This window comes from Protomyctophum parallelum (assembly GCF_964188405.1).
Source record: "Protomyctophum parallelum genome assembly, chromosome: 19".
NCBI classification, from domain to species: Eukaryota; Metazoa; Chordata; class Actinopteri; order Myctophiformes; family Myctophidae; genus Protomyctophum; species Protomyctophum parallelum.
The window spans coordinates 44,701,799-44,716,167 of NC_139717.1; the positions used below are offsets into that span (position 1 = coordinate 44,701,799).

General features: G+C 44.3%; 1 protein-coding gene across 1 annotated transcript in view; it reads left to right on the plus strand.

Annotated features, from left to right (window-relative positions):
- Nucleotides 1–9,252, plus strand: part of LOC310876607 (lysosomal alpha-glucosidase-like) — a gene marked incomplete at its 5' end in the record, with an annotated part of 50,915 nt that extends 41,663 nt beyond the window's left edge. The window contains 9 exon segments of the mRNA XM_083790189.1: nucleotides 174–307; nucleotides 1,166–1,317; nucleotides 2,161–2,309; nucleotides 3,086–3,227; nucleotides 4,585–4,683; nucleotides 6,856–6,931; nucleotides 6,934–7,019; nucleotides 8,567–8,719; nucleotides 9,136–9,252. Coding sequence (XP_083646315.1) covers nucleotides 174–307; nucleotides 1,166–1,317; nucleotides 2,161–2,309; nucleotides 3,086–3,227; nucleotides 4,585–4,683; nucleotides 6,856–6,931; nucleotides 6,934–7,019; nucleotides 8,567–8,719; nucleotides 9,136–9,201 — 1,057 coding nt within the window. The 3' untranslated portion in view covers nucleotides 9,202–9,252.
- Nucleotides 9,253–14,369: the final 5,117 nt, after the last annotated feature.

A 14,369-nucleotide genomic window follows, 5' to 3' on the forward strand; every position in this document is an offset into this window, starting at 1 on the left:
GCTCTGGTGAAGGTATATGCATATGTACATGACTGTGTGTATGCCTCCATTCCTCAGTGCTCTGGTGAAGGTATATGCATATGTACATGACTGTGTGTATGCCTCCATTCCTCAGTGCTCTGGTGAAGGTATATGCATATGTACATGACTGTGCGTATGCCTCCATTCACCAGTGCTCTGGTGAAGGTTCGTGGGAAGCGTCCCTTCGTGCTGTCCCGCTCGTCCTTCCCGGGCATCGGGCGCGTCTCCGGCGTGTGGACGGGAAACGTCCGCAGCGACTGGGAGCAGCTGCGCCACTCCATCCCTGGTGAGGAGGAACAGACGCCCGTCATTATTGATTGAATCGGAATTCAGGGCCTTCTAATCTGTCTTTTAATGCAGTACCCCAGCAGTCCTTGGGGGGGCGGGGGCGCCCAGCTAAATTATTGATAATTAGGAACTAGGGAAAATAAAAATCTAACTATCGGTTTTAATTCATTAAAATTTCTTCAGAAATGTAGGATAATGTTTATTTCTACTTGGGAAAACCTTGCCTTAAAAGTCTAACTCCTGTTTGAACTAAACACCGATATTCTTTGGTGCATACAGTACCAAAACTGGGGGTACTTGAAATGAAGCATTTTGAGACACCACGCAGTGTTGCTATTCAGAAGGAATGGAAGAGATGGGTTTAACCCATTCAGGGCGGGAACCCCTTTTGGTGTTTTAAAGCATTGTGTTATACTTTAGCTATTTTCAAAAATAGCAGATCTATAAGCTCATAGCGTGGCACCGAGTGCCGCGCTACGAGCTTGTAGATCTGCTATATTTGAGAAATCTTGTAAATGTGCCACAAATCTTTGAATATATGCTTTCACAGTGAACATTTTTAACTCCAAGCTTTGCTTCTGGGGGGGGGGGGGGGGGGGTCCCTGGAACAACATATTTTCAAATGGGGGTTGGCAGTCAAATAAATATAATTGTTGGGGTCCTTGTGACATGATATATTGAGCACCACTGATATGACGTATTTCAGAAAACTGTATTTCAGAAAAACTGTTTTTTAATGTCGACGTCAGATCTAAATGGGTTTAACCCAATATTCTCTCAGAGCGTCAGGTCTAAATGGGTTTAAGCTCTAGTTTGATGTTCCTTTGATGTTCCTTTGATGTTCCCCCCCATGCAGCGGTCCTGCGCTTCGGCCTGTTCGGAGTGCCTCTGGCGGGGGCGGATGTGTGCGGCTTCGAGGGAGACGCCGTGGAGGAGCTGTGTGTCCGCTGGATGCAGCTGGGAGCCTTCTATCCCTTCATGAGGAACCACAACGACAGGCCCAACGCCGTGAGACACCCTGTCTGTCTGTCTGTCTGTCTGTCTGTCTGTCTGTCTGTCTGTCTGTCTGTCTGTCTGTCTGTCTGTCTGTCTGTCTGTCTGTCTGTCTGTCTGTCTGTCTGTCTGTCTGTCTGTCTTTTCCTGGTCCTCACTAGATAAATGGTTGGTTTATGGTTAACCCATTTTGGGGCGGGAACCCCTTTTGGTGTTAGCATTATGTTATGCTTTAGCTATTGAAAAATAGCAGACCTACAAGCTCATAGCTTGTAGGTCTGCTATTTTTGAAAAATCGACTGACATAGAAACATGGCTTTCTCAGAAAACTGTCAGGATGTAGAAGACAGTTTTTAGAATCTGGTCTGAAGGAGAAGTCGTCCGCACACTGTTTCGTAGCTCCCACATGATATTTATTTAAATAAATAAATATCCTGTGGTGGTACAGTAGCTACGAAACAGTGTGTGGACTCCTTCTCCTTCTCCTGCACGTATCCTTTAGTTCAGCACCTGAACGTTTTCTCTTTTTTAGAGATGTGCGTACCTTCCTTTGGATTCCGTCTCTAATATGGTTCATGGTTAAAACATAGTTAGATTTACAATTATGAAAATATTCACGTTTGGTGTTAGGGTTAATGATTTGACATAATTTACTTATTACTTTACTTTACACATAGGTCTGTGCCATGTCACGCACCGAACAATAGCTAATCCATAAACTCACATCTGCTACTTTCAGCTGTTTTTGGACTATTTCATTATTTAACCGTCTTTTGGCTATCTTCAATGGCGTCCTAAAGTGTGTGTGTGCGTGTGTGCGCGTGTGCATGTGTGCGTGCGTGCGTGCGTCCCTCCCAGCCTCAGGAGCCGTATGTGTTTGGGCAGCGGGCTCAGGAGGCCATGAGGAGCGTGCTGAACCTCCGCTACTCCCTCCTTCCTCTGCTCTACACTCTGTTCCACCACGCCCACACTGCAGCTGAGACCGTGGCCCGGCCTCTCTTCATGGAGTGCGGGTCTGCTCTGCTATGTGTACACAATGAAACCAAGAGTTAAATCACTGTTAACCCATTTAGGCCTGACGTCGATTTCTTATTTTAAAGAAATCCTGAAAAATCCTCATGTTTCTATATATCGGTGGTTCTCAATATTTCATGTCAAGGACCCCCAGAAATATATGAAATTGGCCGCCGACCCCCATCTGAAAATGTGTTGTTTCAGGGACCACCTCCCAGAAGCAAAGATTTGAGTTAAAAACGTTCGCTCTGAAAGAGTATATATATTCAAAGCTTTGCACCACATGTTCATGATCTTTCAAAAAATTGCTCGTAGCACGCCACTCGGTGGCGCGCTATGAGCTTGTAGATCTGCTATTTTTCAATAGCTAAATTATAACATAATGTTTAAAACACCAAAAGGGATTAAACACCTGTAGGCCATTTAATTTTCAGGTCTACACAATTAGAGCTTGTAAAATAATAATTATTTTGATCAATGTTTGCCTGTTGTTTATCCTATGGTACTACATACATACGGAATGGTATTGTGCGAAAATCTTATCCAACAATTACAAAATATTCTTTAGCTCTGGGTGTGCTTGGCAAAATCTCATCAAATGGTGGTCGGTGGCTCAAATGCTGAATAAATAATGGACCCTTGATATAAAAAAGGTTGAAAACCACTGCTTAGCATAGTACTTATTGTTATTATAATATTGTAGGAAAACATATATACATTGTTTCCCGACCTAAACAACAGAACATCACATGCATGTCTTCCTCCTCAGGTTTCCCACCGACCCCAACTGTCAGACCATAGAGCGCCAGTTCATGTGGGGGAAATCCCTCCTTATCAGCCCCGTCTTAGACCAGGGCAGTGTGGAGCTGGCTGCCTACCTGCCCCCTGGCACTTGGTACAGTCTGCACGATGTAAGCACACCGTACCTACTACCTGCCCCCTGGCACTTGGTACAGTCTGCACGATGTAAGTACACCGTACCTACTACCTGCCCCCCCTGGCACTTGGTACAGTCTGCACGATGTAAGTACACCGTACCTACTACCTGCCCCCTGGCACTTGGTACAGTCTGCACGATGTAAGTACACCGTACCTACTACCTGCCCCCCCTGGCACTTGGTACAGTCTGCACGATGTAAGTACACCGTACCTACTACCTGCCCCCTGGCACTTGGTACAGTCTGCACGATGTAAGTACACCGTACCTACTACCTGCCCCCCCTGGCACTTGGTACAGTCTGCACGATGTAAGTACACCAGTGGTCACTCTGAAAACCTCCGCCTTTTCAAGTATTTCTCCCAAAGCCGGGAGGTGAGATCTTACATTAGTCAGTTTGATCTCTCTTTAGAAGCATTAATATTGTAACCCAGATGCATCATGAAGTCAGAAATTAGGACATGACATTGCTGTTATGATCAATCTACGCAGAGGCAGCGTAGATTCTGAGAAAATAGGAGGGGCTGTGGACAAAGCGCAGCCAAACAGGCGCGGGCGGGACGTAGCAAGGCGCTGCTAGGCAACGGCCGTTTCTCCCCCCCCCCAAAAAAAATATTTTAGCACTTATTTTAGCATTATATCGATTAAAAAAAGACCTCAAGACGTGCCCACACGTCCTTAGCACCCCGCGGCTTTAATTTGATCATCCGATCCATTTGGGCATCCGAAGTGTTAAAGGGATAGTTCCGATTTTTTACTTAAGCTGTATGAAATGCTTGCCATTAATATAGTGGTTGCAACTGTGTTAATTCATTCGCCTTGTCCCGTGGTGGGAGTTCTGCTCTGGTTTTGGTGAATATTAAGTAGTTCCGGTCATTTTGTGGGGGCACAGGGGGCCACGCAGTAAAAGTAAATTAATTCACAAAACTAACGTCATTTGTATTGTTGACCTATTTCTAAAATATTACCGCAACTTTCGTTCAACTTTGACCCCTCTATCACATGGAACTATTTATTTGGGCGTAGTAATATGGACACAAAAAGCATATAGTTCCATGTGATAGAGGGGTCAAAAATGAACAAAAGTTCCACTAATCAATGGATACAGTTGCAACCACTATATTAATGGCAAGTATTTCATACAGCTTAAGTTTAAAGAAAATCTGAACTATCCCTTTAAGTAACAAGTAAAAAAACATGAAAACCAACATGAAAAGGAATCGTGATAACATTGTGGATCGTGATGCTGCTTGAAAATAATAATCGTGGTATTACATTTTTCCGTATCCCCCCCCCCCCCCCCCCCCTCCCATACTCATACTGTCCTGCAGGGTCAGCCGTTCTACAGCAGGGGGCAGTACCTCCTCCTGTCCGCCCCTCTCGACACCATCAATGTCCATGTGAGAGAAGGACACATTGTCCCAGAGAAGGTGGGTTCATTATGTACCATGTGAGAGGACACATCGTCTCAGAGCATGTCATTATGTACCATGTGAGAGGACACATCGTCCCACAGCAGGTCATTATGTACCATGTGAGAGGACACATCGTCTCAGAGCATGTCATTATGTACCATGTGAGAGGACACATCGTCCCACAGCAGGTCATTATGTACCATGTGAGAGACACATCGTGCCACAGCAGGTGGGTTCATTATGTACCATGTGAGAGGACACATCGTCTCAGAGCAGGCCATTATGTACCATGTGAGAGGACACATCGTCCCAGAGCAGGTCATTATGTACCATGTGAGAGACACATCGTCCCACAGCAGGTCATTATGTACCATGTGAGAGGACACATCGTCTCAGAGCAGGTCATTATGTACCATGTGAGAGGACACATCGTCTCAGAGCAGGTCATTATGTACCATGTGAGAGACACATCGTACCAGAGCATGTCATTATGTACCATGTGAGAGACACATCGTCCCAGAGCAGGTCATTATGTACCATGTGAGAGACACATCGTCCCACAGCAGGTCATTATGTACCATGTGAGAGACACATCGTCCCACAGCAGGTCATTATGTACCATGTGAGAGGACACATCGTCCCAGAGCATGCCATTATGTACCATGTGAGAGACACATCGTGCCACAGCAGGTGGGTTCATTATGTACCACCATGTGAGAGGACACATCGTCTCAGAGCATGTCATAATGTACCATGTGAGATGACACATCGTCCCACAGCAGGTCATTATGTACCATGTGAGAGGACACATCGTACCAGAGCAGGTGGGTTCATTATGTACCATGTGAGAGGACACATCGTACCAGAGCAGGCCATTATGTACCATGTGAGAGACACATCGTACCAGAGCAGGTCATTATGTACCATGTGAGAGGACACATCGTCCCAGAGCAGGTCATTATGTACCATGTGAGAGGACACATCGTCCCACAGCAGGTCATTATGTACCATGTGAGAGACACATCGTCCCAGAGCAGGTCATTATGTACCATGTGAGAGACACATCGTACCAGAGCAGGTGGGTTCATTATGTACCATGTGAGAGGACACATCGTCCCACAGCAGGTCATTATGTACCATGTGAGAGACACATCGTCCCAGAGCAGGTCATTATGTACCATGTGAGAGGACACATCGTCCCAGAGCAGGTCATTATGTACCATGTGAGAGACACATCGTCCCACAGCAGGTCATTATGTACCATGTGAGAGGACACATCGTCTCAGAGCAGGTCATTATGTACCATGTGAGAGACACATCGTCCCACAGCAGGTCATTATGTACCATGTGAGAGGACACATCGTCCCAGAGCATGCCATTATGTACCATGTGAGAGACACATCGTGCCACAGCAGGTGGGTTCATTATGTACCATGTGAGAGACACATCGTCTCAGAGCATGTCATTATGTACCATGTGAGAGGACACATCGTCCCACAGCAGGTCATTATGTACCATGTGAGAGGACACATCGTACCAGAGCAGGTGGGTTCATTATGTACCATGTGAGAGGACACATCGTACCAGAGCAGGCCATTATGTACCATGTGAGAGACACATCGTACCAGAGCAGGTCATTATGTACCATGTGAGAGGACACATCGTCCCAGAGCAGGTCATTATGTACCATGTGAGAGACACATCGTCCCACAGCAGGTCATTATGTACCATGTGAGAGGACACATCGTCCCAGAGCAGGTCATTATGTACCATGTGAGAGACACATCGTCCCAGAGCAGGTCATTATGTACCATGTGAGAGACACATCGTACCAGAGCAGGTCATTATGTACCATGTGAGAGACACATCGTACCAGAGCAGGTCATTATGTACCTGGACGCCCCAGCCTGTATGCTCCATCGTTGAGCGAGGGATGATCCCCATTTGATATCGTTGCTGTCGGACAGAAACCTCTTAATATCTCCATAATTAATGCAATCATACTACAGCGTCACACAAAAGTAGCGGATCCACAAGCTCCAGCTTTTGCTATTTTTTAAAAATTTGAATCCTGCAAAGTAACTGTTTTGAACCTGTAAAGGGCCTGTTACATGTCTGTCAACATGTAACCAGAAGTTGAGTTTTCTTTTTTCTCTTTTTTGTTACGTTGACATCTAATGTGTATAGGAGCCAGCCCTGACGACCACAGCCTCGCGCGGGAACCCGTTCTTCCTGACGGTGGCGCTGTCTGCAGGAGGCTGGGCCCGGGGGACCTGTTTTGGGACGACGGGGACAGTCTGGACACCTTCCAGACGGGACGCCACTGCTACCTCCTCTTCGTCGCGGGACAGGTCAGTGGTGAAACAAAACCGTGTCTTTAGAAAAACGAGTGCTTTCGAGGAGTCGAAGAAGACTCCGGTCGTTCTAGAATTCAGAGGGGCCCTCCGTGAAATCCGTGAAACTCTACAGAGCCATCCAATAGAAGAGTTGCGACATTGAGGGGGCAGAAAACAGCACGGTCACGTGGTTCATGTACTCGTGCGAGCCCATGGACTCCAATGGATTCCATAAACTTCCGCTTGTCCCTATTTGAAGCCTTCAAATAGGGACAAACCAATATAAGTATTACGTATGTAGGACTAAAGCCCCATGAAGTGAACGGAGTTTGCGTAACTCTGTCTATACTCTATGGCTCTGGTGAAATTAAGCCCAACTTAACTCATTCTGGGCAGGAACCCCTCTTGGAGTTTCAAGCGTTAGCTATTGAAAAATAGCAGATCTACAAGCTCATAGCGCGGCACCGAGTGCCGCGCTATGAACTTGTAAGTCTGCTATTTTTTGAATAATCGTGAAAATGACGCGCAAATCTTTGAATATATTATTCTTTCAGAGCGAACGGTTTTTACTGAAATCTTTGCTTCTGGAGGGGGGGGGGGGGGGGGGTGTCCCTTGAAAAACATATTTTCAGATGGGGGGTGCGGCGGCCAATTACATGTATTTTTTGGGGAAAATGTTTGAGAACGACTGATATAGAAACATAGGGTTTTTCATGAAAACTACTATGATTTAGAAGACATTGTAGAATGGTCCTCAGGTCTAACTGGGTTAAGCTTGACGCTGGTGGCTCGGATCTATAAAAAGGTCCGCTGCAGCAGGGTGTCCTCCAGTCCAGAGCATCTGCAAAATGTGGTGGTTGTTTGGTAAAGAACCAGCTAATCTGGTTGTATAGAGCTGTCGCAGTCCCGCCCCCTACCAGGGCCCAGGAAATGATTCCCCGTTCATTTTCCTCATAGACTTTGCAAAAAAGTATTTATTTAAAGACCTTTTAAGCCTCGTAAAAAGACAACTCGAGTTGTGAGAAATCATGACAACAAACACAACGAAGAATTAGAAAGAAGAAAAAAACGGCAGGTAACAATTGTTGTTTTTCTTCTTCGTAATTATTTGTTTGGTCCAAAATATTGTTTGTTGTCATGATTTGTCACGACTCGAGTTGGCTTTTTCCGCGGCGTAACCGTCTTTAAATAAATAAATTTTGAAATATCTATGGGGAAAAATGCATTGGGAATCATTTCCTGGGCCTGGCGTCACCATGACAGGGGGCGGGACTGGAACAGGTACTGGTTGTACTGGAACGGATCGAACGTAAGCTCAAGTAAATGACTAAATATACAGTGAATAAAGGTGCAGTGCAAGAAATAAATCGACAACCTAATTAAAAGGATCATCAATACACAACCCATGTCGTTATCCAAACAGTGACCTCCTCTCTCGCCCTCCTCTCCAGTCCCAGGTGGTGAGTGACCCTCTCTCTCTCTCTCTCTCTCTCTCTCTCTCTCTCTCTCTCTCTCTCTCTCTCTCTCTCTCTCTCTCTCTCTCTCTCTCTCTCTCTCTCCAGTCCCAGGTGGTCAGTGACCCTCTCAGGCTGAGCGGGGCGTTAGACGGCCTGGTTCTGGGTGGTCTGCGGGTGTTCGGCCTGCCCTCGGCGCCGCGCTACGTTTGGGCCAACGGGGCGAAAGTCCTGGATTTCACGTACCGCTCCGACACCAAGGTGAAGTCTGGCTGTCTCGGCGCTACACAAACGTTTCAGCCATTTTCTTTTTGTTTCAATACTTCGCCAAGTGGCGGTGTTGCACGGCAAAAATGACTTGTTCTACAAGTTTGAGTAAATAGAGCACCGAAGTCTGACGTCACTTTCTGTAGAGGGCGCCAGTACACAGGTTCATGTATTTCTTTAGTTGCATTGAAATCCCCATTTTAGGTCACTTCATATAAGAACTGGGATGATCGGTTTATTTTTCAAACACAGTTCTTATATGAAGAAGCAAATAAAAAGTACACAAACCTGTGGACTGGCACCCTCTACTGACAAGTGACGTCAGGACTTCGGTGCTCTATGGAGTCTGAAATGTTATGTACACTCTCTCTCTCACTGTCTCTCTTTCTGTCTCACCAGAGTCACCACAGGCGTTGACAGTGACCGGCCTGGCCCTGCCGATGTCACAGATGTTCACAGTCCAGTGGACTCTGTGATCCACTAGACCGTGTTACTCCAGGACCTCATGGCCTCCTCCACTCTCAAACCACCGCAGTCTGGATGGACTGTGGACGGTTCTTTGTCACCACAAAACCTCCAAATTGGTTCTACTGTTTTTTTTTTTTTTTTCATTTGAATACATTATTTTAATACATTAGATAAGTCTCAGTTTGCATTTATCTGACTGCAATGTCACCGCTGTGTGCCACAGTTGATCCTATAGGGCTCATCGTCATGCTGGGCTGTGGTGGACATTTTGGTCCAAATTGTCCAGGCATTGCCTTGGTGCCAATTAAGTTTTCCTCCACGGAAACCATGGTTTCCTGTATGAATGGGTGAATGTAATGCACAAACTATAAGTAAAAGTTATAGCCTATATAAATGCACCATTTACCATTTACTCCTCCTCTATACCTGCCAGTCTCAAGATGCTGCATGGGGTAAGATCCCACAGCTGAGTTGAGACACAGATCTTTGTCTTCTAGATAATGGAATCATAAGGTTGCTGTACCCCCCCCCCCCCCCCCCCCCTCTCTCTCTGTCTGTTGGTGTAAACTGCAATAGTCAGACAATGCAGTTACAGAGGGCCATGCATGTACACCCCCCCCCCCCCCCTCTCTCTGTCTGTTGGTGTAAACTGCAATAGTCAGACAATGCAGTTACAGAGGGTAGTTATGAAGTGAGTAGAAAAAAGTAAGTTTATTGTTTGCAATCAGATTCAGATTGTCAAGGCCAGAAAGTGGGTTCACACTCAGTAGGCGTTCCCGCATAACTTCCGGGTACAATGATTTTTATGGAGCAATTTGCAATACTTTAAAATAAAATGTTCGGATGAATTGAAAATTGTATACAGAGGCCTCTACATAAGTAGACATGACAGAATAGTGAATTTGATGTCAAAAGATCTCTTCCAATTTCAGGTCTTCCGTCATGGTGTGTATAGCATTAATTCTACAGTGAAGCCAAGCATGTTCAGCCTGTGTTTATGACTCTGTGTCGAGGTCGTCTGTATATACCTTTGACTACAACCTTGGAGGAAGCCTTTCTAACCAAAGTGTAACCATCTCACAGCTATATATCAGGCTATACAGATGTCAACTTTTAGGTTTTATCTTTGGGACCTTAGGGCATGTGCACAGGTTGGTTGTGAGGGGCCTAGAAATGGCCAGCCTTTCCAAAAGGCGGGCCAGGCAGCTAGCAAGGCCAGTGGCGTGAAGACATTTTGAGGGGTAGGTGCTTAAGGGGAAAATCCACCTTTTCACATGGAACCTCCGGCTCCATTAATAGTGTGTGAGATTTAAATAATATATTGGCAGCTTTTAATCGAATGTTTTGCATTCTATGCACTTTGTAAATGGCTGTTCTCCTATTGTCTGACTGCATTGACAGTCACACACACACACACACACACCCACACACACACACCTTAGAGTATATATTAATAGAGATATGGCACCGGATTTCTCCTCCCATCCACTTGCATTAAGTTGCTCAAAAGCGCATGAGGCGATTTCACTCAATTTACAATTTAGGCATTTAGCAGACGCTCTTAATCCAGAGCGACTTACATTAAGCAAGAACAAACAGCATGGGAATAGATCAAATAAAAACATTTATCAAGAAACATGCGTAAGCTAAGAAAGTAACAGTGGAATATCTATATAATGAAGCTATACATATAAACTATACATCTATACTACTATGCTATACATATGTACTATGACGTGCTATGACTACATACAATGCAATTATAGTGCTGTCTACATAACATGCTATAAGTCTGTATCAAATGCTATCTAAGTCTACAGAAATGCTATCTAAGGGGGGTATAGGGTAAGTGCTATGGGCCATGATGGAGTCTGAAAAGGTGGGTTTTCAGACTACGGCGGAAGATTGGGAGTGATGCTGCAGTTCTGACTGCAATGGGAAGTGCATTCCACAGTTTTGGAGCCACTCCTTCCGGGTAGGAACAGAGTGCATTCTGGGATTGATTGGGCCAAACACATGAACACGCTGGCCATTGATTATCATTGCACGCGTTCAGTGTTCACGTGTCATCATGAACGTGCGCAATGATAGTCAACGGACCAGCGCGTTAATGTGTTTGGCCCAGCACTGCAATACCACATTCGGCCACTATGTCCATTTAGCCTCAGGGTTTCCTCCGGGTGCCGTCTCTATTAATATATACTCTAAGACACACACACACACACATGCATGCACACTCTAAAAACATGTATTATATTTTACAACTCTAAGAATGTGAGGCAGGGTGGAAGAGATGGAGGAAAGTGGAAGGAAAAACACTTGTGCTACTTCTTGTGTCACAGTCTTTGTCTCTGCTTTATTATCCCAGTGGAAGTTGAAAATGATCCTCTTTTCCTATAGGCTATGCCTTTCCCTTGACACAGTGCTAAAGAGTAACTAAAAGGACATTTACTCAAGCACTCACTGTACTAAAAGCTACACTATGTAACATTCCCTCTTCTATCCTGGATTTGATGCTGACATTTTTACCATTGTGCAATCCGAGACCATGGGCTATATAGCCTATGGCCTCGGAGTGATTTTCGTCTTTTTTTTCAAATCCTCGTTTTTCATTATTTTTGACCAAAAGTGTGACGGAAAAGCGTGACGAAAAAGCGTCACGCTTTTTCGTCACGTTTTTCATAATTTTTGAGGATTTGAAAAAAGACTCTGAGACCATGGCTATAGCACATGGTCTCATCATTTTTTTTCTTCTTAAATTTTTATCCCACGATTTTGTAACCCAGTTTTCTTTTCACCCAGTGCCAATTATCTAATGTAATCCTGGGCACTACACTTCCTCTGCCATCCTGGGGGGGCAGCGGACTGACCTCATGCCTCCTTCTATGCATGAGGAGTCCAAGCTGCTTCTTTTCACCTGACAGAGGGGAATTTCCCCAGCCGGACGTAGCGCGTGGAAGGGACACGTTATTCCGACCTGTTCCTTTTCCCTCCATCAGGCGCCCCGACTGGCCAGGGGGAGGTAGTTTTAGAGACCAGGATTACTACATGTTTTTGTGAGGGTATCTACCCTAGGGGACACGGGGAGAACATGCAAACTCCACACAGAAAGGCCCTTTCGCCAACCCCCGCCTCGGGTATGGGCACTGATGACGCGGAGGAGGGAACACGCCGCCAGTGCCCACAGCGTCCCCAGCGGGAATCGAACCCAGGACCTTCTAGCTGTGAGGCGACAGCACTACCAACTGTGCCACCGTGCCCCTGTGTTTTTCATCATTTTTGACCAAAGAAAAGCGTGACAGAAAAGCATGACGGAAAAGCGTGATGAAAAAGGTTTTTCGTCACGTTTTTCAGGATTTTGAGGATTTGAAAAGAAGATGAAAATCACTCCAAGACCATGGGCTATAGCCCATGGCCTCGGAGTGATTTTTTTCAAATCCTGTTTTTCATCATTTTTGACCGTGGGCTATAGCCAATCTCGGACGGCATACTATAGCATGCCGAATTATCTACATTATTGAGGATTAAAAAAAAGACGAAAATCACTCCGAGACCATGGACTATATATAGCCCATGCCCCATGGTCTCGGAGTGATTTTTGTCTGTTTTTCAAATCCTCGTTTTTCATATTTTTTTACCTTGGGCTATAGCCCATCTCAGACAGCATACTATAGCACGCAGTTTTTCATCATTTTTGAGCATTTGAAAAAAAGACGAAAATCACTCAAGACAATGAACCCTCCGAGCTCCGAGGGTTCACTCCGAGCCCATGGTCTCGGAGTGATTTTCACCTTTTCTTCGAAATCGTGAAAAATGGCCCCCTACCTATAACATGCGCTCCGAGACGATGGATTATAGCCTGTCGCTTTCCGTGATTTTCACCTTTTTTCAAATCCTCCGAAATCGTGAAAAATGGTAACCTACTTATTTGAATGATTTTGATATTTAAAAATATTTAGCAAATTTGACAATGTTAGCTTTGTGATTTATTATTCTATTTACTGTTATTATTGCCTAAAGTGTAAATTGTAAAATGACTACTGTTGAAATGTAATGAATGTGATTGCTGTTGGTCCTGTAAATTACAACAAAACAAACTAAGGCACTGGTGTGGTACTTCCTGGTTTACCTGAACGGGGTTCAACTCCCTGCAGTGCCCTGCTCAATGTGTTGTATTTACAAATCCTCAAAAATGATGAAAAACGGCATGCTATATATAGTATGCCGTACGATATGGGCTATAGCCCATGGTCCAAAATGATGAAAAACTAAGATATATTTTTTTTATTCAAAAAACGATGGGCTATAACCCATCGTTTTTTTCATTTTTTTCAAATCCTCAAAAATGTTGAAAAACGGCGTGCTATAGTATGCCGTACGATATGGGCTATAGCCCATGGTCCAAAATGATGAAAAACGAGGATTTAAAAAAAAAACTAAAATTCAAAAAACGATGGGCTATAACCCATCATTTTTTCATTTTTTTCAAATCCTCAAAAATGATGAAAAACAGCGTGCTATAGTATGCCGTACGATATGGGCTATAGCCCATGGTCGAAAATGATGAAAAACGAGGATATATATATTTTTTTAATTGAAAAAACGATGGGCTATAACCCATCGTTTTTTTCATTTTTTCAAATCCTCAAAAATGTTGAAAAACGGCGTGCTATAGTATGCCGTACGATATGGGCTATATATAGCCCATGGTCCAAAATGATGAAAAACGAGGATAAAAAATAATTTCAAAAATTCAAAAACGATATGGGCTATAGCCCATCGTCCAAAATGATGAAAAAAGGGGATATAAAAAAGAAAAATCAAAAATTCAAAAAACGATGGGCTATAACGGTGTGCTATAGTATGCTGTACGATATGGGCTATAGCCCATGGTCCAAAATGATGAAAAAAGGGGATAAAAAAAATTCAAAAATTCAAAAAACGATGGGCTATAACCCATCATTTTTTTAATTTTTTCATTTTTTTCAAATCCTCAAAAATGATGAAAAACGGCCTGCTATATATAGTATGCCGTACGATATGGGCTATAGGCCATGGTCCAAAATGATGAAAAACGAGGATATATATTTTTTTTATTCAAAAAACGATGGGCTATAACCCATCGTTTTTTTCATTTTTTCATTTTTTTCAAATCCTCAAAAATGTTGAAAAACGG